Source organism: Hyperolius riggenbachi, chromosome 4 (genome assembly GCF_040937935.1).
Source record: "Hyperolius riggenbachi isolate aHypRig1 chromosome 4, aHypRig1.pri, whole genome shotgun sequence".
In the NCBI taxonomy this organism is placed as follows: Eukaryota; Metazoa; Chordata; class Amphibia; order Anura; family Hyperoliidae; genus Hyperolius; species Hyperolius riggenbachi.
In genome coordinates this window covers 220,992,544-221,014,759 of record NC_090649.1, presented here as the reverse complement: position 1 = coordinate 221,014,759, position 22,216 = coordinate 220,992,544, and the positions used below count along the sequence as shown (strand labels likewise).

Genomic DNA, 22,216 nt, shown 5'->3' with positions numbered 1-22,216 from the left:
CCCTTTATTAAGGTGAATACCCATTTGGGGCATTTTTTTCTGTGCAGGACTACAGGGATGGGTTCTGGATGGTAGATATATTCCAACTTATTTTAGGCAATGGCACCTTTAAGAAAAGTAAAGACTGGGAATGAGCCCGGGATAGTTTGGCAACCAATGGTTGCTATGTTTAGCAAGGATTTTTTCAGGGCCCGGAGCTCTGGAACAGGGGGGGGGGGGAAAGTAACTGGGTGGGCCTCCCTGCTCCACCCCAGTCCATGCCTGGTTTTGAAAGCAGCTATCTGGAGCTCTGAGCAGGGGGCGAGCTGATAAAGCATGCAGCAGGTGTGCTGCAAGGGTGGATGTGTGTTGGCCTCCTCAGCTGGGATTACAGACTGGACAGCTTGATGGATTTATCCGCTATTTTATCCAAAACTGGACTGTTTTCTGGACTATAAGATTACTCAGAGAGCAAGGACTCTGTTTTTCTACAAAGGTGAAGTAAGCTATTTTGATTTACTTGTAAAGCTTATGTCTGTTTTGTATTGGCTTGAATAAACTGGACTTTCCATTACATCTGCTGTCTCTGCTAGCAGTAGTTCCCGTGAACTCCTAAACTTTACAACAGGTATACTTTACATTTGCAAATACACATTAAGCCATGGGATGTGTGACAAGCCTCCTGTGACCTAAAGCAGGACGTGCATTGTAACAGATAAACATGTCAGAGACTCACATAGAGGCTGCCATTCAACTCCACACTGGAAACTAGTACTGCCACTGTCTGCTGCGGAATCCAAGATACACAAACCACAAATGCAGTGATTCTCTAAGAAGGCTTCTAGCCAAAGCTGAGTACTTTTTGCTCATTGGTTGAAATATACTATGTTGATGAGACCAAAAATGAATAAGGTGAGATAATTCATGATAAAAGTTTTGTAAATACGCACAGTAAGTGGTCAAAAGCAAAAAAACAAAAAAACTTTTAAGCCTTACTAAAAAGATAAGCATATTATTACAGTATCTTTGTATTCTTGAAGTATGTTAACCCCCCTGGCGTTCTATTTAAATTGGCAGGGTGGCGGCGGCAGGGTTTTTTTTCATGTTTTTTTTTTTTTCATGCTGACAACTGAAAGTTGGCAGCATGAAAGCCCACTAGAGGGCGCACAAGGTGCGCCCTTCTGATTGCTTTCGGCGATCACAAGTAACAAGAAATGCTGCGGAGAGCTGGATTTCTTGTTAGGCTTACCCCGTCGCCATGGCGACGATCGGGATGACGTCATGGATGTCAGCCGATGTCAGCCGCCTCCGATCCAGCCCTTTGCGCTGCCCGAAAGTGTTTGGTCCGGGCAGCGCAGGGCTCTGGCGGGCCTCTTCCGCCGCTGCGTGCGGGCGATCACCGCTGAGCGGCGGCGATCGAAGGCCACACGCAGCTGGCAAAATGCTAGCTGCGTGTGGCGCAGTTTATTTGAAGTAAATCGGCCCAGCAGGGCAAGAAATATCAGACTCGGCCAGGAAGGTTAAGGAAAGGCGAACAGGGACTGTCTTGCCTACAGCACCAAAATGTCCAGAACTGGCCCTCTGCAAGATGAATTGTGAAATTATTATTGCGTACTGTATCCTCTTGCACAAAAATAAACTGGATTAATACACTGGTTGGCTGTGTGGGAGAAAACAAAGCTTTATGGAAAACATATTTTTAGATCTTGGGCAGTATAAACTACAGCTCATATCCATTTCTTATAGAATGCCGCACCATATGCAGACTATGAATAAAAGATAATAATAATAATTATTATTATTATTATTATTATTATTATTATTAAGTATTGCATTGTGTTTACCTGGATGTAGAAATTAGCGAAGAGTATGATGAGAGAGACCATGTAGCAGTTCTGGAAATAGAGCCATCCCATGGGGAAAGCGCAGCGCCAAACCATCGCACAGCTGGTCTGAGTCATTGTCAGGACAAATTGAGTCTGCAGAAAAACATAAAATAATACGGTAAGGTACACAATATATTGATTTTCTAGCAGCCATAACCAGTGAAACAGAAAGTTAGTACAAGATGTACTCAACCAAAGCTTTAGAATTGTACGTTTTGCTAAGTGTACTTGCCCTTAAACTTTCCACTGGCACAGTAAAGTTTGCTCATAAAGCACATAATGTTAAGCCATCTCAGATAGGTACTTTGCATCTTTACGTATTAACACCAGGAAAGTGAGTGACATGGAAGGAGTTTTGCAAATAAGCCCACTGCACACTTCTAATTTATAAAACAGCTGTCTCAGTATAAAAAAAAAAAAAAAGTCTAATTTAACAAGCCTTGCGATGATAAGTTGATGAACTGCAATAAAGGGTTTTCAATCTATACTATACCTCGCAGACTTTCTATGACTTAAAGGGGTTCTGTGGGGGGTTTTGAAAAGAAAAACGGACACTTACCTGGGGCCTCTACTGGCCCCCTGCAGCCGTCATGTGCCTTTGCCGTCCTCTATGATCCGCCGTTCCCGTAACTAGACGAATACAATTGCGGCTGCGTGCGTCCTCGCTCCCGTCTCCGAGAGCTTACTGCGCAGGCGCAGTACGATACTGCGCAGGAGCAGTAAGCTCCCGGAGACGCGAGCGAGGATGCGCGCAGCCGCAGTTGTATCCATCTAGTTAGATGAATAATTGACCGGTGACGGGGAACGTCAGATTGTAGAGGACGGCTCGGGACATGACAGCTGCAGGAGGCTGGTAGAAGCCCCAGGTAAGTGTCCGTTTTTCTTTTCAAAACCCCCCACAGAACCCCTTTAAGCCTGGTACATACACTAGGCATTGACCAAGAATCTGGTGTCCTCCATGCCATTGTCCTGCCTTCCCAGCAACAGAACGTTGTCAGTAGGGAAGACCAATCAGATGCACGTAATTCTGATTTGATGCAGGATTATGCAAATACATGCAAATTAGCGAAGCTTGAAAATGGATTACTCGAACCCCACCAAGGTGGAATTGGATTGGTCATTTTCAACCTGCATACATTTTCATATAAAATTTGAATAAACCAATGGGGAATTATTTACATTTAATTGACCATCCCTAGTAGCTAGCCTACAGCCTGTACAGACTTGTTCCCGAAGTATGTGGGCAACAGTAATTGTGCTTTTGTACGTTTGACTGGACACCATACGATTTTGATTTTACAATGCTATCACATATAATATAAAATCATACATATCTTCTGAATACAAGGTTCACAAGACCGTAACAACAATGGTGGTTTAAAGAGAGCCCGAGCTGGGGACATAAAATTAAAAAAAACTATGCTACCTGATCAGGTAGCCGCCATCTCCGCCGCTCCTGTGGCCTGAAGCAAGTTACTTTCACTTTCGTGACCTCTGGGGTCACAACGCTGGAAGGAGAGTGAGCTGCTCTCTTAGCTTGCAGGCAGGCGGGGGAGCGGCAGGGGGCGTGGCCAGGGAGAGATAGCTGCCCAATTACAGCGGTGGAAAGCCTGCAAGAACGCCCCAGATGGGCGTTTTGAGCAGAGAATTCCTCTCCTTCTTTCCTCTTGAGATTAGTAAAAATTGTTGCTAATTTCAGGGTTTTTTTTGCGCAGCGGTGGGGGGAGGCAGAAAGCAGAGTGTGTGTGTGGGGGGGGGGGGGGGGGGGGGGGGGCGGGAATCTGGAGACAGAGGCATGTCATGTGGCAGGGAACATGCCTCTGTGTCCCAACTGCCCCCCTGCTGCATCGACTCGGGTTCTCTTTAAATGTACTGTATCTTGGGAATTCATATATTAACCATTTTCATTATAGTATCTACATACTTCGGGAACAAGTCTGTACAGGCTGTAGGCTAGCTACTAGGGATGGTGATGTGATATAGAAGGGGAGGAGCAAAAATACTGTATTATATTAGATATTTGAGATTAATGGGGCATATGCACAAAAGTTTTGGTAAAGTTGCCATGCACAGAGCCCACTGCAAATTTATTGTTATTTACGCTGACATGGTAGCACACAGGGCTAAGGTAATGCATTATGCTACTTGTAGCACGTGTCACGCTCACACTGCCCAACACAGGTCAAGCTAATTGCGCAATGCAAGATACCTTATCAACGTATGTACCAGTAAGGCTTTATGGTACTTATGTGCATATGCTTCCTGGTGCCCTCTGCTGATCCAGACCTTGGGAGAGCTCTGAAGCAATTCAGTGTGTTCTAGTTTCAGCAGTGAAACTGGGGTCTCTGTTTTATGGTCCAAAATAAATACACTGGTGGTGCACTGCTCACAGGCCACAAAACTAATGGAGCAGCCATTAGTGTGCAATGTGTTTTTCGTGGCCCATTACAGTTCGATGGTCTACTCTATTCAAGTGAATGGAGTTCCGGATCAACACTTTCTGATAATTAAGATATGCAATCAAAGTATTGATCCGCACTGTTATTAAGTCAGACCACCCTTTATAAATATGGGGACCCATATCTTAATGAGATCATCTGACTTTTCTCATGATCATCAATTCTTTACAAACAGGTAAGGAAAGTGTGAAAAGCTTACCAGCTGGCACTGGGTGATATATTTCTTCCACCACAGATATGGGCGCATGGCTGGAACAGCTGACAGTCCATAGTAGGAATACATCAGAACGTGAATAAAGCTGTTGAGTGTAGCACCAAAGTAAGCTGAAAAAAACAAAAAAAGAACAGCCACTCATGGTAAATAAAAAGAAACGGACCAAGCATGGCTTATATTAACTATTTCTGTACCAGCAGTCTCTGCCCCCTTAACCCTCTTGGCGTTATGATTCTTTACAGATTTTAAGGTCTGAAAGCGGTGCAATGTTTTTTTTTGCACCCTTTCAGACCCTGAAACCTGAAAAAAAAACATGCTGCCAGAGAAATCTCACCTCCCTGGCTCGAGCGCCGCAGTTATGCCTCCAGGTTCCTGGTGGCGCTGCAACTCTAAAGAGAAATTGCCGGCTGTCGTCATGATGACAGCCGGCGATCTCACCAACAGGAAGCAGAGCCCAGGAGGAGAGGAAGAAGAATAGCGGCCGATGTCGGGATCCCCCAGGAGGTATGTAGAAACGCCCGCTGAGCGCTATACTCTGCACACAGCCTCCAGCGGCTACCCAGAGCAGAGGTCGGGATTACCGCTTTTAGCTGCGGATTACTGCCCCGACCCTAGCTCAGGATTACCGCCCCGACCCTAGCTCGGGATTACCGCCAATGAGGTTAAGGACCAGATACTGATAGCTGGTACTGGAAAACGCCGCTAACAGACGAATCACCACACAGACCTCGCCGCTCTGGCCAGCCACGCCGCTCTACCATCGCCGCAGGTCCCTCTCTCTGCTGTCCCTATGATGGCAGAGCGCTGTCAGCCGGCCAGGAGCCGCTTTTTGGTTGGCTCTTGACCCTGTCAATCAATGTAAGCCAATGGGGATGGCCAATGAAATCGGCTCCTGACCAGTGTTGCCAACTCATCCCTTTAATTACTGACACATGAATTATACAGGTTTTGTGGCTAGGTAGATGCAGTTAAGGCACGGATTATGTTTAAGTAGCCCCAGAACCTGTATAACTTAGATGTGTCAGTAATTAAAGGGATGAGTTGGCAACACTGCTCCTGACCTGCTCGCGCAGCTCTGCCATCATATATACAGCAGTGCGAGCGGGTTGCGGCGAGGACAGATCGGCGGGACGGCACGGCAGCGATCTTTTAAATCTACGTCCTGTCAGAGCCGTGCAGCCACAGGCAGGACGTAGAACTCAACCGCGCAGGTCCGGAAGCAGATAAAGATGCTACTTGCTTCACAAAAATAAATAATGATCTGCACTAACCACAGCATTATTGAAGGATAACCGAGGCGAGTAATAAAATCTCTCTTTACTTTTCCGGGGCTTCTTCCAGCCCTTAGAGGTCACGCGTGTCCCTCGCCACAGCTCTGGTCTTCTCCCGGGTCCTGCTGGCTGCCTCTGAAGTATCACCAACCCCTGATGAGTTGGTATCTTCTGCACATGGGCAGGTGTGTGCTCACCTCACCAGGAGCATACTGCACTGGGGCAGTATGCTCCCGATTACACAGGCGTGCTTCGCCAACCCATCGGGGGTCGCGATACTTCAGATGTGGCAGTTGAAAGGTTCTAACTTATTACTGATTATATCGCCTAAGCAAGTTCTTTACCAACCAGCCAGGTGCTAAATGCTATTGCATTAGGTGATGGACCCAACTCGCCAGCACATATCCCTGGAGAGTTTGTGAAATGCACAGGACCCCTGGTCTCCAGAAGTGCGCTGGGAGGAGAAGGTTTCGTGACATCATAGCCTAAGTTAAAACATGACTGGGAGTGTGGGGATATACAGTAGATATAGAAAGTGTTTCTGATGCTGATCTACTTTTATATCAGACATAACACACTCCTTTATTTGACAGTGCCCATGTCAGCAGTATAGTCATGGTTCACAGGGAGCCAGATTACCACTGGCCAACCAGTGCAGGCAGTGCGGTGTCTGCTCCGATAGTGTGTTGTGGTCCGGTTCCAGTCTGGAGCAGATGCTCTACCACTACAGGCTTCTGAGGTAAACATTTCAGCTGTCAGAAGAAATTGTGCATGTTGGATTTCTACGTTGTGGTTACATGTTCATACTGTGCCTAATGGAGGCCAACATACAGCATAACTGTATTTTATCTGTTTTGTCACTGAGAGGGAGGCTTTAACAATATATCTTTGTAGTACGTTCTAAATCAAGGTGACATGGATGACAGCCAAAGCATAATAAGGGGCAACACGTAAAATAAACATTTTTAAGTAATTTGAGTGTCAGGTATAGCCGCTAGCAGGTTATCGATAAAATTACTGATATTCTACTATTGGGCAATGGGTAATACAAAAGTAGAATATTGGTAGATGTACTGATATTTTACAGTCATTAAACCTAAGCCTATTCTCACACTAACATTCCCTCTGTCGCCCCGCTGCAGTAAAATCTGCCCATGTCTTCATGCTAAAAAATCTCTCCACCAAGATTTGCAACACCTACAGTATTTAAAAAGAAAAAAAAAAAAAAAGGTTTTGGGCGCCGCTGGTGCCACAATCAGCATTACGATGTATTCACTGCCATTTTTATCAAAGCGAAGACGGCACACAAATTACCTGCTTTGTAATAAAAAATCTATTAACCCTTCGCACTCTTGCATGCAAATGTTCAAACAAATGCATTCACAGATTCACTCATCCAGGCACAACTATTATCCCTACAGCTAAGTTAAAAGCCGGGGTCTTAGTTCACAGAAGAATGCATTCTTATGCTTAGTCACCTATACTGCGCAGAAGTACCCAGGTAAACATAGGTGTCCTAACTCTGGCCCTGTAACATGCATAGTGCAGATATGCAAACATTCATTGCATCAAGTCTATCTAGGGATTAGGAGCACACATCCTGACGTCCTCTCCTGGGACAGATAGCGCATCTTTACAATCGCACAAGGGAGCTAACGTAATGTATCTATGCGCACCATGCACATACACCAGCATAAGCATGAGGCGTGGTCGAGGGCGTGGCCAGGGGTGTGGCAGGGGCTTTGTAATAAAGGCACATATGATTAATCATGCAGTCATCAAACACCACTTTTATTATACAGAGCAAGTTATGCAAAATATGTTTAAACCATGGAATGTATTTTATGATTAAAGAGGCATTTCCATGGTTAGTGTTTCTCAGCATAATGGTAAGCATTCCTTTAATAAAAGGCTGCACTTGCAAAGCACTCCGTAATGTGGGTGACATTATCAAAAGTACCCTGTGATGCATACAAAATTGATTGTGTAAATGCTTTTCTAACACTCTCTTATGCTTTTATTGATGTTACAAAATGTGTCAAAGTTTATCTCTTCATAATTTATAATTTTTTAAATGTCAAAACTTAAAGGGACTCCGAGCAGTACGGAAACTATGGAAAGATGGATATCATTTTAAAGCTCTCTTTCTCCTCTTTCCAATGATATATAAACCGCCACCCTACGCCTTTTAGTTTTCGCGATTTTCGCCGTGGCAGCGATTTCAATCGCGAAAATAAAGAAAACTAAAAGACGTAGAGCGACGATTTAGGGGTCGTCAGAAAGAGGAGAAAGAGAGCTTTAAAATGATACGCATCTTTCCATAGTTACATTGTATTACACAGGGCGACTTTTTCTCAAAGTCAGCAGCTCCATTCAGCAGAAAAAGTCGCCCTGTGTAATACAATGTAACTATGGAAAGATGGATATCATTTTAAAGCTCTCTTTCTCCTCTTTCTGACGACACCTAAATCGTCGCTCTACGCCTTTTAGTTTTCTCTATTTTCGCGATTGAAATCGCGGCCGCGGCAATTTCAATCGCAATTGAAATCGCGGCCCGCGGCAATTTCAATCGCGAAAATCACGAAAACTAAAAGGCGTAGGGCAGTGGTTTTATATATCATTGGAAAGAGGAGAAAGAGAGCTTTAAAATGATCTGCATCTTTCCATAGTTTCCGCACTGCTCGGAGTCCCTTTAATACAATTCACTGATGAAGTTCAAGCAACTTAGAATGTTAACTCCAAAACGCAGGGTTCTATTATTATTATTGGTTTGGTTTATAAAGCACCAGCATATTCTGTGGCGCTGCCATCCCCTAGTGTTTCCAGAATTGCTGTACAATATAGTGAAAGTACATATTTTCCACTTCAATGGATATTTTTACAAACCAGTTTATTTAGAATTTAGATTTCTGTAGTTGATGGTGTGTTTTCTGTATCCTTCCATTGCTCATGCAATTCTGTACTATGTAATGTCTTGTGAGCGAGGAGACATGGATCTGTGGAGCTGCTGTACGACACGGCATAAAGTGAACCAGGGAGCCGGTGATTACAAGTTTTTATGCCATGATCTTATGTACCTGCATGATTTTTAACTCTTAATATTGAACAGTGTTTTTACACTATAAAAATGTAAAGCATATTAGTGCAGTTTGATGTAGACAGTGACTGTCCAAAGAAGCTGTGCATGAGGAGTGAGCGAGGTGAGCAGGCGACATGACTGTAGCCCAGTGGTGGTGGTCACCCATCTCACCAAAGCCCTCATATGTAAAATCACTTTTTGGGTGACATTGTAGTGTGTTAACAAGCTACACTACATATGAACTCCTATCGTGAGCGTTAATCTAAGGGAAGTTCTATAGATGGAGGTGGTCATATACAGTTCATGTCACCATTTATGACATTTAAATGAGACTGCGTGCTTTAGTGTGAAGCAAGGAGCGAGTGAATTGCAGCAAAAAAAAAAAAAAAAAAAAAGCTTCTAGTGTATTGTGTATAAACATACGTATGGTGAAACACAAGCCTTTTTTCTGTAATCCAAGCCTTTGACTGTAATCTCAAATTTCTCTTGCATGTACCCTTAGGAACAAACACTATGTACTTTGTTTGGAGTACTGTTGCTATCAGACAGTCCAGAATCTCTCATGTTGCTACAGGAGTAATTTGTTGCCCAGAGGAATAGACTGGGGCGGACCTGGAGACCACCAAAAGCTTGAAGTATTAAAGTGGACCCAAATTAAAAATTCAAGATTTCAGAAATAAAATGTATTTTCTAAATGATAATAATAAATAGCAGCCTTTTTTCAGCTGCATGATGACAAATATAAAATATTTTACATTTATTGGAGGAACCCCTCCCTTCCTTTCAAATTGCCGAGACAGAATCCAGCAAAATGCTGGAGTAGGTAGTGTCTGGCAATGGAGGAATTGCTAATGGCTGCCACCTGTATAACCCTAGTTATTAAAAGAGAAGGGTGAAAAGCGTGCACTGAAATGCTCATAGGCTTGAAGGAGTGTTTATTTATCTTTGCATTTGTCAGAGTGGTGCAACAAAATATTTTGAATTAAAAAAATGTTTGGTTTGGGTCCGCTTTAAATGTTCATTCTTACAATATCATTTTGAACACATTTTTTATGATTACATTTCTATGTATCTGAACTAGGGCATTAACACATTTCGAAAGATTACTATTTTTTGAACAGGATACGTTCAGCTGTCATTGCAGTTATGATGGAAAAAAAAACAAAAACACAAAAAACCAGCGTAAGTGTCTGTACTAGAGGATGGTAAGGAATTACTGCACAACTTTCCATAGATAAAGGTACCCATAAACATGGTACCTTGATTGGGTGAAACAACTGACCAACTACTGCACAAAAGTTATTTTGTTATCAGAACAGACAGAAGATTGCTCTTCAACAAACATGTGGTGCCCTAGCATGGATTCTTTTATATTGACTTCTTGCAGACCGCCTAATGCAGAATGGCGGCGGGTCCACAGCTCTCTTGTTCCTCCATGATGCGTATATGCATCATCTCGCGAGGAACGAGATTTGACGTGAGCTCGCGCTAGCACAAGCTTCCTTCAGCATGCAAAATGGGCCCCAGTGATCAGCCTGCCAGCCAGTGATCGGCACGGTTTTTTTTTAGTAATCATATATTCAAGTATTTATATAGTACTGACATCTTACCCAGCGCTGTACAGAGTATAGTTTTGTCACTTAACTGTCCCTCGGAGGGCCTCACAATCTGATTCCTGCCATAGCCATATGTCTATGTATGTACTGTGTAGTGTATGTATCTTAAGGCTCATACACACATCAGACCATAGTCCTTGGAAAATGAAAGATCACAGACCAATTTTACCCCCTTCCGTGTAGTATGAGAGAGAGCCATACCTACACAGTCTATTCTATTGAGCTGAACTCCCCATCAGACAGAAATCTTTGCAAGATGCTGTACACAAAGATGCTGTAGACATGCAAAAGATCAGTATCTGCAAAAGATCTGTTCCTGCAAAATGTATTCATAGTCTATGATATCTGCAGATTCTCATACACACCTTGTTTAACCCCCTTGGCGGTACAATAAATCCGCCAGGGGGCAGCGCAGCACTTTTTAAATTTTTTTTTTTTTAAAGCATGTAGCTAGCCTAGCACTAGCTACATGCTTCCGCCCTCCCTTCGCTATCCCTCCCACCCCTCCAATCGCCGCCGGCGGATAGCGGCAAATCGGCGGCGATCGTTATGCACACGCAGCTAGCAAAGTGCTAGCTGCGTGTAGCAAAGAAAAAAATTATGTAAATCGTCCCAGCAGGGCCTGAGCGGCACCCTCCGGCGGCTTACCCCGTGTCACACACGGGGTTACCGCCAAGGAGGTTAACAGACATTTATCTGCAGATTAGACCCACCAGGATGGATCTTCAGATCTGCAGATGAATGTCTGTTAAACAAGGTGTGTATGAGGATCTGCAGATATCATAGACTATGAATGCATTTTGCAGGAACGGATCTTTTGCAGGAACAGATCTTTTGAATGTGTACAGCATCTTTGTGTGCAGCATCTTGCAAAGATTTCTATCTGATGGGGAGTTCATCTCAATAGAATAGACTGTGTAGGTATGGCTCTCATACTACATGGAAGGGGGTACAATTGGTCTGATCTTTCATTTTCCAAATACTATGGTCTGATGTGTGTATGCACCTTTAGTCTAGGGCCAATTTAGGGGAAAAGCCAATTAACTTATATCCATTTTTTTTTTTTTACACAATTTAGGGGCTTTTGATTAATAAATTAGAAACTAAAAATAGCAGCAGCAATCAAATACCACCAAAAGAAAGCTCTATTTGTGAGAAGAAAAGGAGGAAAAATTCATTTAGGTGCCAAGTTGTATGACCGAGCAATCAACCGTTTAAGTTGTGAAGTGCCGAATTGTAAAAAGTGGCCTGGTAACTAGGGAGATATAAACCTTTGGGGCTGAAGTGGTTAAGCATTGGGCAAGTATCACATAACCATAGCAACAGCCACTAAAGCATTGGCACACTCCCAGAGAAAGTTTGTCAGCTGAAACAAGGCTGCAGGCAGTGTCTAGGGGCTACTCTGCAGATGGCAGGCCAGTTATAGGTATTTGCTGGCTTGACACGTGCAAATTAAAGTTTGTGAAGTGTAGAATGGTCTTTAAAGTAGTCATAATAGTACTAAACATTACTCAAAACTAAAGCTCTCAACAAAATTTACTTACAGTGTCCACAAGGTACCCAGTTCATAACAAACCACCATATGTTGAGCATAGAAGCGTGATGGTAAACATGTAGGACGGTGATTTGGTGGTTGTTCTTGCGTAGAATAAAGAAGAATGTATCCATGAATTCAATAAGTTTGGAGAAATAGTACCACCATAGGACTCGGACAATCTGTCAAAAATACTAGGATTAGTGTTTGTAAAAATAAACTACAAATGTAACAACCGAGCATTGGAACAGAAAAGCACTGACAATTTGCCGTTTGCATGCATGACCCATTTTTTCTTTTGCTGCACGCCACCTATTTTTTTTTTCCTCACATGTGAATTGGACTTGATTCAATAGATAGTGAAAGTGATTGATTTCAATAGGCTGTGCTTTCCAGTATGAATTTGCACGCGGGGAAAGGCAGCAAATCGCCCCTAGTTCTTCCAGAACTAAAATGTTTTGAGTGGATGTGACTTAGGGCCGGTTCACACTGGCACTTAAAGGATACCAAATGCGAAAGCATCTGGTATAAACTGAAGCTGTACTGGGTAGGGGGGCATAATCAAATACTCACCGTGCATCACTACACAGCCACAGGGGAGCAGAATGGACATACTGCACATGTGCGGCACAGTATGTCCGGGTTTGGAATTGCCGAAGTCGCTCAAGAAAATGGGACGGAATGGAGGAGAGCGGCGGGGATGGAGGGGAACGGGAGGCGCGGTGAGTATTTCATTATGCCCTTCTACCCAGAACAGCTTCAGTTTTTAAGTGAAACGGAATCGATTTTGGTACTGTTCACTTCTGTTTTCCCATATTACACTCCCCCCCCCCCCCCCAATCACCTACGTGGGTCCATTCCTCAATGCAGTGCTTCAGCGTCCATTTCCGTTCCACTGGGCTACGCGGTCTGGATAAATTGCTGCAGCACCAAACTTGTGCTCCGTTCAGTGCATGAACGCATCCATTCAAACGGACCAATGTGAACGGATCCACTGGTTAACATTGGATTTGTTCGCATCTGTTCTGTTATGAATGCAAGCAGACCGTTTTTTATAGCCAGTGTGAACTGGCCCTTATATTGATCAATTTTGTAAGGATATAACAAGTAATATAGAAACACCATTCACAAAACAGGGCTGTGGAGTCGGAGCAATTTTGGGTCCCTGGAGTCGGAGTCGGGAAAAATGCACCGACTCCGACTCCTAATGAATTAGTAACTGCAATTAAAATAGAAAATATGATAAAATGTTCTATTTCTCAGATAATAGTCATTATAAATAATTTATATATACAGTAATAGCTGTGCTTAGTCCACAAAAATGAAATAAACCAATCAAAAATAGTTACTTGTGCTGCTTCAATAAAGCAGTCCCCGTATTTTTAAAGTCAGATATACACATCTGATTGAGACTATATATATGATGTGTACACAGGAATCTCTTATATATATACTAAATAACATATATGCTGTAAGAATAAAACCTGATGTGTAGCTGTGTCACTAATAGAGATGGTCAATGAGATGGAAATAATTCTGCGTTGATGCTGATTTATGCAAATATATGCACTCTTTGCTCATGAAATCAAATAATTTGATATGTTGTTAAAATTTGGTTTGGTGACTTCAAATTAAAGGGTACCTGAGAAGTATGAAAAGAAACATTTTATACATACCTGGGGTTCCTCCACCCCCCTTCAGGCTAATCAGTCCCTCGCTGTCCTCCATCACCTGGAACTTCTGCAATGAGTCCCGGTAATTCAGCCAGTCAGCGCAGTCCGCCCACAGCCAGGAACATTCTGCACCTGCACAGGTGTAGTGTGCTCCTGGCGGCGGAGTGTGTACATGCGTGTCTCAGGTTTACTTTGTTACACAGTTGTACTATATTCTACATATGCACTCCCCACAGAGCTGCAGGGAATCCACTGAGAATGTTGTGCACATTGAACACAGAGGTGTTTATCACCCATAAACCTGGTTCAGATTGTGCATGAAGAATGTGTAATAGAGGAAGAATCTCCTCCTTCCCCTGCAGAGTACCTGCATATCATTCTTACATATACCCACAGTTATATTGCCTAGGGCCTGATAGATGGTCTTTGTTCCGGTCTGTACCTTTTACAAGTACACTTACCAAGGACTAGTTTTAGTCTAAAGGGAATAAATATAGCAGTCTACATATCCTTCTCACTTCAGTTGTCTTGTAAAATTCCTTAGCTTTGGCAGTTAAAGAAAACCTGAATTGAAAATTAAAAGTCAAAATAACCATACACAAGTCATACTTAACGCCTGTGTAGTCTACTTCTCAATCTCTTTCTCCTTTCCTGCGTCCTGTTTGTCCACTGATCAATGGAATTCTCCGTCCTCCATTTTGAAAAATGGCCATTACCCTATAACAGCTTCCTGGTCAGCACACTGTTAAACTGTAGTATCACCCACTTGAGCCATAGGGAAACATGGACACATCAGTTCTCCTCTTAGCTGTAACTGACAGCAACTGATATATAACTGACAGCAACTGGTATATTTCAGTTCTGACAAAATGTTGTCAGAACTGGAATGGATCATTGTCAGAAGAAAATGGTGAGCTTCTGAGAGGAACTGATGGCAAGGTAACTATGTAATGTTCATTTGAAGTTACCTCATGTGTTTTATTTTCAATAATTTTACTCAGTACAGGTTCCCTTTAAGTGACGAATTTCATGTTACATACTTTCAATCAAGATTGTAATAGGCAAATTAGAGGAGTCTGAGTCGAGGAGTCGGAGGAATCCTAAACTGAGGAGTCGGAGTCGGTGGATTTTTGTACCGACTCCACAGCCCTGTCACAAAACCAAAATTAATCTGAGAAGAAACATTGAAGAAAAACTAGATTTTATCAGTTAACACAGCCATAATTTCCCCTACAGCTTTGGCTGTTTTTACTTGTTGGCTGCATGTATACATCTTCCTCTGTTATCTGATGATTTAAGTAGTGTTGGTTGCTAAACAACAAGGTAATTTGCTTCTGGCAGGGTTTCTGCTCCATCTATCCTGAAGGGAGCTACATGCTGACAGATGACTAACTACATTCAGTTAGCTCAATTCTTTATTCTCTTAATATTCAGCCAGTAAATATATTTTATTTGGGACAAACACATAGAGAAAAATATTAAGCCATAAAACCACATATTAGCAACATGGGATGTGGTTAAATGTTTAAATTGATAAATACCACATGACAAGACAGATGATATCACAATTAAAGTAGAAGGCTATTGTGTTGAAACTGATTTACCATATATAAAAGTAAAGTAGGCAAACCAGTAATTGAAAGCATACCTGTAGTCTAAAATCATAAGTCATTGAGAAACCATGGCTTTCAGTTATGCTACGTACACACTTGCGATAACTATCGTTTGCAAGGAACGATAGTTACCAGACGAACGATATTGGAAAGATTGGAATGCAACGATGGGATGCAGCGATCATCATACACATTTTAACGTTCGTTCTCGCATAAAAGAACGATCAGAGGGAAATGTTGCGTACATATTTATATAAAATTAAAAAAAAAAAAAAACACTAACATGGGGTTACAATTGATAAAAATATATGATAGTTAACTTGAGAACAAAGTTTATTTGAAATTTGTAATGTAACAATCTTTATGGGTCGCGCTACACAGGAAGTACGGAAGCTGGGCAGAATCCAACGCAGGCGTATTGGCCCTTGTAACGATCGTTCTCGGCAGATAACTGTACACACTATAGTTTTGAAACAATTGTCGGTAGATACGATCCGTCCGGTTCGATATTTCCATCTTCCCGATGTTGTTCTTTTGTCGTTCGTATTAATGATCGTTGGGTAAAGTTTTTTCCCCCGATTGTCGGCAGAACGATCGTTAATGAGCTGTTTCAAATGACCGTAGTCGCCAGTCTGTACGCAGCATAAGGCTACGTTCACAGTGGTGTGTTGCGGGCGAGCATAACAGCCTCTTTGTAATGTGGCTTTCCACACTGCAATGCTCCACCTATGCGTCATTCAGTGTGGCAGGTGGGTTGCATGCAGTGTGTTACCGCAAAATGCACGGGTTAACAGTAAAAGTGAAGCATTCTTTTCATGGACTGTATGCGATGCAACACGTGGGTAACATGCAGAGCCTCTTTTCTGTCCCATGGTGTTCCTGTTGTTATAGGCAACCTAACGGCCACTGTGAACATAGCCTTAGTGAAAGTTCTGTGCATGCATGGTTATGTGAGGCTAAGCTAGGCATACACGTATAGATTTTTCTGAATGATTCATTCCCCTCTATCAAATCTGCTGGAAATTAGTTCCCCTCAACATATCATACTGATCTAATTTTATTTGATTTCAGGCAGTCTATTGATGGAAAGTGTGACTAGACATGTTGGGAAATCGATGTGTGAGTGGGCGGGGGAGGAGCAGCAGGGGGATCAGTGGCCATAATGAATTGCTTGTGAATTTTGACATTCCTCTACATCAGTGGTCCTCAAACTAAGGCCTGTGGGCTGAATGGGGCCCCCTGAGGCTTTTTTTACTGCCCCCCACCACACACAAAATGTATTATAGATGCAGTCAGCTTCATCTTTATATATTGGTGGCCTGCATATAGAATAGCAGTTCTGGCACCAATCTTCCACATGAAAGCCAGAAAGCAGTCATTTGCTGGCTTCTGGGTAGTGCTGCAGGCTTTTGCAGGCCATTGGGTGACATTATGGTACACATATGACTTGCTATGTTAGGGTATTGGTGGCATAATTTGGTGGCAGGGCTAATTGTTTCTAAAGGTATAAGACATGTTTTCTTACCTTCATATCGGCTTCCCCTCCACTATGGGTGTCTTGGCAGAAAAAGTTGTATCCTCCTTCCCATACTCCTGTTACCAGCTAGAAAAGATCAGTGTAGGTCAGTGAGTTTCATGTATCGATAAAAAATATGTATTCAGACTACATTGCCTGAAACAAGAATTATATAACCTTTATTAAAAAAATTCTGCGATTTACACATCAGAAGTATTAAAAACATGAATGTTTGCTTTATTGACAAATACTGAAGCTTGGTGCTGCACAGCACTTGGTAGTGTGGTAGATGGGGAGTGCTCCATTTACAGGTAAAGGGTGAATGAGGCTGCGGAGGATACCTGTACAGGCATGTACCATCTACGATGTGCTTGGTACCAGAGGAACCATAGAAATTACACTAATGGCCCATGTACACTTTAAACACTTGTCATTAGAAACAATCCTTACAGATTGTTTTGATTGTCAGTTTTTGAATGATAGCTGTAAAGACCCGCTGCCTGGCTCCCTGCAAAAAAAGGAGAGCGGAAGAGGAAAAATGGGAGTGTTACTGGTGCTTACAGAGGTACATAACAATAGTAACAGGGCATGATATTGTTGGCGGACATCAGGGAACACCTGGACATACTTGGAAAAGGCACTTGAAACCATCTCAAATGATCCTAGTTGAGCCTAGTTTGCAAGTGTGTATGGGGCTTCAGACAATCCTGGGGAGACAGACATTTCAGTCCAGAGGCTGAATGTGTGACTGGCCACTTGAACTTTTGTACTTTGGTGCCTCCATCCCAGACTAAACACTGTGCACATACTGATTCAAAGCTGCTGCCCTGATGTTGCTTCATCTAAATCCAAGACATTGGCCCTGATTAAATTCACTTTTCTTCAAGCTTTCTCCTAGATGATATTTTCACACCTTATCAATAAAATGCCTTTAACCTCCTTAGCGGTATGGACAAGTTATTACGTCCATTACCGCCAAAGGACGCCGCTCAGGCCCCGCTGGGCCGATTTTCATAATTTTTTTTTTTTAAACACGCAGCAAGCACTTTGCTTGCTGAGTGTTGTAGACCAGTGTTTCTCAACATTTTATTGGCATGTACCCCTTTTAAAACCCTGTACTTACCAAGTACCCCCTAGCAAAGTAAACATTATCACAAGTACCCCTTGACAAATATATATTTAATCATAGTACATGATAATTGGTTTGAAACTAATTCCAAGCATTTACTATTGCTTTTATTTAACTAAAATACTTATTTGGTGTTGTTTAAATAAGATGTATAATTTTCTAAAACTCTAAATTGGTTATTCTTGGTTAAGTATATCATGCCCGAGTATCCCCTAGAATCCTCAGAAGTACCCCCTGGGGTACGCGTACCACATGTTGAGAACCTCGGTTGTAGACGATCGCCGCCGATGCGCCGCTACCCGCCGCGTAAGAGCCTCCCCCCCTCCCGAGACCCCTGCGCAGCCTGGCCAATCAGTGCCAGGCAGCGCTGAGGGGTGGATCGGGACTCCGGATGACGTCACGACGTCGATGACATCATCACGACCGTCGCCATGGCGACGGGGGAAGCCCTAAAGGAAAACCCGTTCAGAATGGGATTTCCTTACGGCTAACAGCGCCGACGGCGATCGGAGGGGTGGGAGGGATGCGGAAGGGAGGGAGGCATCATGTAGCTAGCACTAGGCTAGCTACATGATTGAAAAAAAATATTAAAACAATAGAGACGAAGACTAGCTAAAAAAATGAAAAGATTTTATACATACTTGGGGTTTCCTCCAGCCCCATCCGCATGGATTGCTCCCATGCCGCCGTCCTCTGCTGCCTCTATCGCCAGTAACGGGTCCCGTCACTTCCGCCAGACATGACCAGTCTTCCGCATGCGCAGGGGCTCCCTCCAGCTCTTTACGCATGCGCCTGTGAAGTACGGAGGGAGCACACTGCGCTTGCGTCGACTGGCTGAAATGACGGGATCCGGTACCGGCGGATAGAGGCAGCAGAGAAAGGCGGTGTGGGAGCGATCCAGGTTGTTCAGGCTAGAGGAAACCACAGGTATGTATAAATCTGTTATGCTCTTCATATCTGGTTCTCTTTAAAGCCACCAGCAAGAAAGAAAATACTCAGAGGGCTGAGAAGTTATTTAAAACAGATGATGAAAAATTATCTCCTAGGAGAAAACTTCGAAGAAAAAGTAAATTGGATCGGGTCCATTGGGTATAATCTTTCACCTCAACATGCTATAAAACCAGCCTAACACTAACTTTTGCTACTGATCTATACCAAACAACCATTCTTTCCATATGCATCATTTTAATTCATAACTAACTACTCTAACTTGGACCTTGTGTCTAAGTTTAACCCATTAAAGATTAAAGTAAACCTGAAGTAAAAATTAAAAGTCAAAATAAGTCATACCTACCTCCAGTGTAGTTTACTCCTCAATCTTTTTCTCCTCTCCTGCGTCCTGTTTTTCCACTGTGATCAATGGAATTCCCCAGCGTCCATTTTAAAAATGGCCATTACCCCATAACAGCTTACGGGTCAGCACACGTTTAAACTGTAATACCACCCACTTCAGCTATAGGGAAAGACTGACATTACCTTGCACATCAGTTGTCCTTTAAGCTACAATTATCTTGTCAGAACCAGAAGGGATCCTTGTTAGAAGAAAATGGTGAGCCTCTGAGAGAAACTGAGGGCGAGGTAAGTATTGTTATTATTATTATTAAGTAATTAAGTAAGTAATATTCATTTGCAGTTCATAATGTGTTTATTTCAAATAATTTTACTTGGTTTAGCTGAAACCTGATTGGTTGTTTTTGGTAATCACTTCATTTTTTCTACTGTATTCTTTCCACCGGTTTTGATAGTTACTGTAGTAAAGGATCGGATGTGAGTAATAATTTACTAAAGGGCATATGTAATGAAAAACAGTAAAGTTCCACAGTGTTCTTTTCACAAATCCAGTCAGGTGCACAGGAATATAAAGTGAACCTGAGTGGAGTAAAGTTTAAACACATGATGTACCTGCAAATGAATATTACACACTTACCTCACTGTAAGCTCCCCCTAAGTAGCTCCCCCTTCTCTTCTAACAAAGATTCCTTCCACTTTTCTCTTAGGAAGCTGAAAGGCTTAGAGCCCCTTTTTCACTATAATAGTTTAATAGTTGCTGTCAGTTATAACTGTCAGTTATAGTACAATGATGGGCAAAGAAATCTCCATGTTTCTCTATGGCTAAAGCAATGTTTCTTGTTAACAGCATATTGACCCGGAAGCTGTTACGGGGTCATCACCATTTTTAAAAATGGAGGATTCAGAATTCCACTGATCACCATGGACAAACAGGACACAGGAGAAAGAATGAGATTGATATGCAGACTATGCAGGAGGTCAGTATGACGGTGTTTATGTTTACAGATTGCCTAGCAAGCTCATGGTGAACCAGAACTCCTAGGAGTGTGTAAGGGGCTACAAAGGATCAAAAAGCCTTCATACCGAAACACTATGCAAAGTAGAAATTTGCCTTCTTAAAACAGGAGGGATTTGCGATTTAGGTTGGAGTAAGCTTATAAGGTCTACCACAATGCATCACTGCTGAATATGCAAATTGTCCATTTGTTGTCCCTGAAAGCTAAACATACGGTACCTCCAGAACCGCTTGACTGCAATAATGTGTCAGCTTGTTTACCAGAATGTTCATTTTGACTTTTACTTTTCAGTTCAGGTTTGCTTTAAAAAACAGGGACTTCTCTGCACATGGCTGAATGTCTGAGGAAAACAATGACGCTTCATACTGCATCTTTAGTCTATCACCACAGAGCAACATTACAGCTAATATTCATATATTTTATGACTTAATATGCTTTCCAGCTATTACAAACAGCAATCCTGAATTACCTGGAATCGGGCATGTGATTCATCAACCTTCCATATATTAGAAGTTACACTTTCACCAAACCCTTGACACATAAGCCAGTTTCCCCTGCCAGCGTGTTGTGCCGCAATCATCGACCAGGAATTTCACTAGCTCAGCGTGACCTGACTTCAGGTGACAGCTAGCTGCCCTGCCAAGTAGGCTAAAGTACTGCAGAATGTACTGCATAGTGTGACTTTGGGGCAATATTCTTCTCAGTCTTCAGGTCTGATTTGCACCATGGTAGGCATGTTCTTATTCAGCACATTTTCTATAGTAACTTAGACATAAATTACTAGCAATAACTAGCAATAATGGGGTGTATTCACAAATCTATTGTAAAGCTGCTGCGTGCAGGGAGTGTACAGTGATTTTATAGGTATTCCTGACAGTAATGTAGTGCACGTTAGACAATTAGCGTGACCCGCATTACCTAGGTAACGCATGTTATCAGGGTACCCTGCTCTACACAAGTAGCGTAGTGTGCGGTACCAGCGTAACGTGTGTTTCCTGTGTAATGTGCATCATGCCAAGCCAATTTTGCAACGCACTCTACCTTACTGTTGGGATTAACACTAAAAATTATTGTCCACTCCTTGCACAAGGCAACTGTCCTGCAGATTAGTGAATACACCCACTGAGATTGAGGTGTAATGACCCTGTTTGGACAGAACTCATCTTCTGCTATTACATTGGATTTTATCGCACGCCGGTGCTCTCCCGCCGCTGTTATGTCCAGTGCTGCCTGAGTCCAAATTACTGGCTGTAGAACCTATAGCGATGCCCATTTCACCTGCTTTCACCCTAAGAGCCCAAGTTCATGCACAGATTTTACATGCATTTAATAGAATACCTTTTTATATGAATTAGGCATGAAAAACTAAAGTCAAAAAGTTGCCGCTTCTGAAAAATAAAAAAGGCCAAAAATGGCCTCAGTTCACTAAGCTTATCTCCTGTCTTTAATCCACCTGGCAGTTAATTGTTCTGCGGCTGCGCGGCCGTGGGAGGTTTTTTAAGCCTAATTTTTTTTATCTATCATGTAGCTAGCCTAGCTACATGATTCCCCCCTCCCTGCGGCCTCCCTCCCACCCCTCCGATTGCCGCCGGCGATCAAGCCCATCCGGAAATCCCGTTGTAAACAGGATTTCCTTCCGGGCTTCCCCCGTCGCCATGGCGACGAACGGAGTGACGTCACAGGGAGTCCCGATCCATGCCGATTGGCCAGGCTGCGCAAGGGGTATGAGGGGGGGGGGGGGGCCCTGTATCGCGGTCGACCCGAACACGCAGCAAGCAAATTGCTTGCTGCCTGCTCTAAAAAAAAAAAAAAAAAAAAAAAAAAAATTATGAAAATCGGCCCAGCAGGGCCTTAGAAATCCTCCACGGCGGCTTACCCCGAGCTCGGGGTTACCGCCAAGAAGGTTAACGTTTCTAGAGTTATCACCATGGTGATGAGGCA

General features: G+C 42.9%; 1 protein-coding gene across 3 annotated transcripts in view; it reads right to left on the bottom strand.

The window, feature by feature from the left end:
- The window catches only part of ELOVL5 (ELOVL fatty acid elongase 5), a 107,843-nt gene that overhangs the window by 3,782 nt on the left and 81,845 nt on the right, over positions 1–22,216 (bottom strand). For all 3 annotated transcript variants that reach the window (XM_068281362.1, XM_068281363.1, XM_068281364.1), the window contains exons 4-7: positions 16,850–16,927; positions 12,049–12,220; positions 4,524–4,648; positions 1,824–1,958 (exon numbers count right to left, since the gene is read on the bottom strand). In XM_068281362.1, the coding sequence (XP_068137463.1) occupies positions 1,824–1,958; positions 4,524–4,648; positions 12,049–12,220; positions 16,850–16,927 (510 nt within the window). The remainder of the gene's footprint in view (positions 1–1,823; positions 1,959–4,523; positions 4,649–12,048; positions 12,221–16,849; positions 16,928–22,216) is intronic.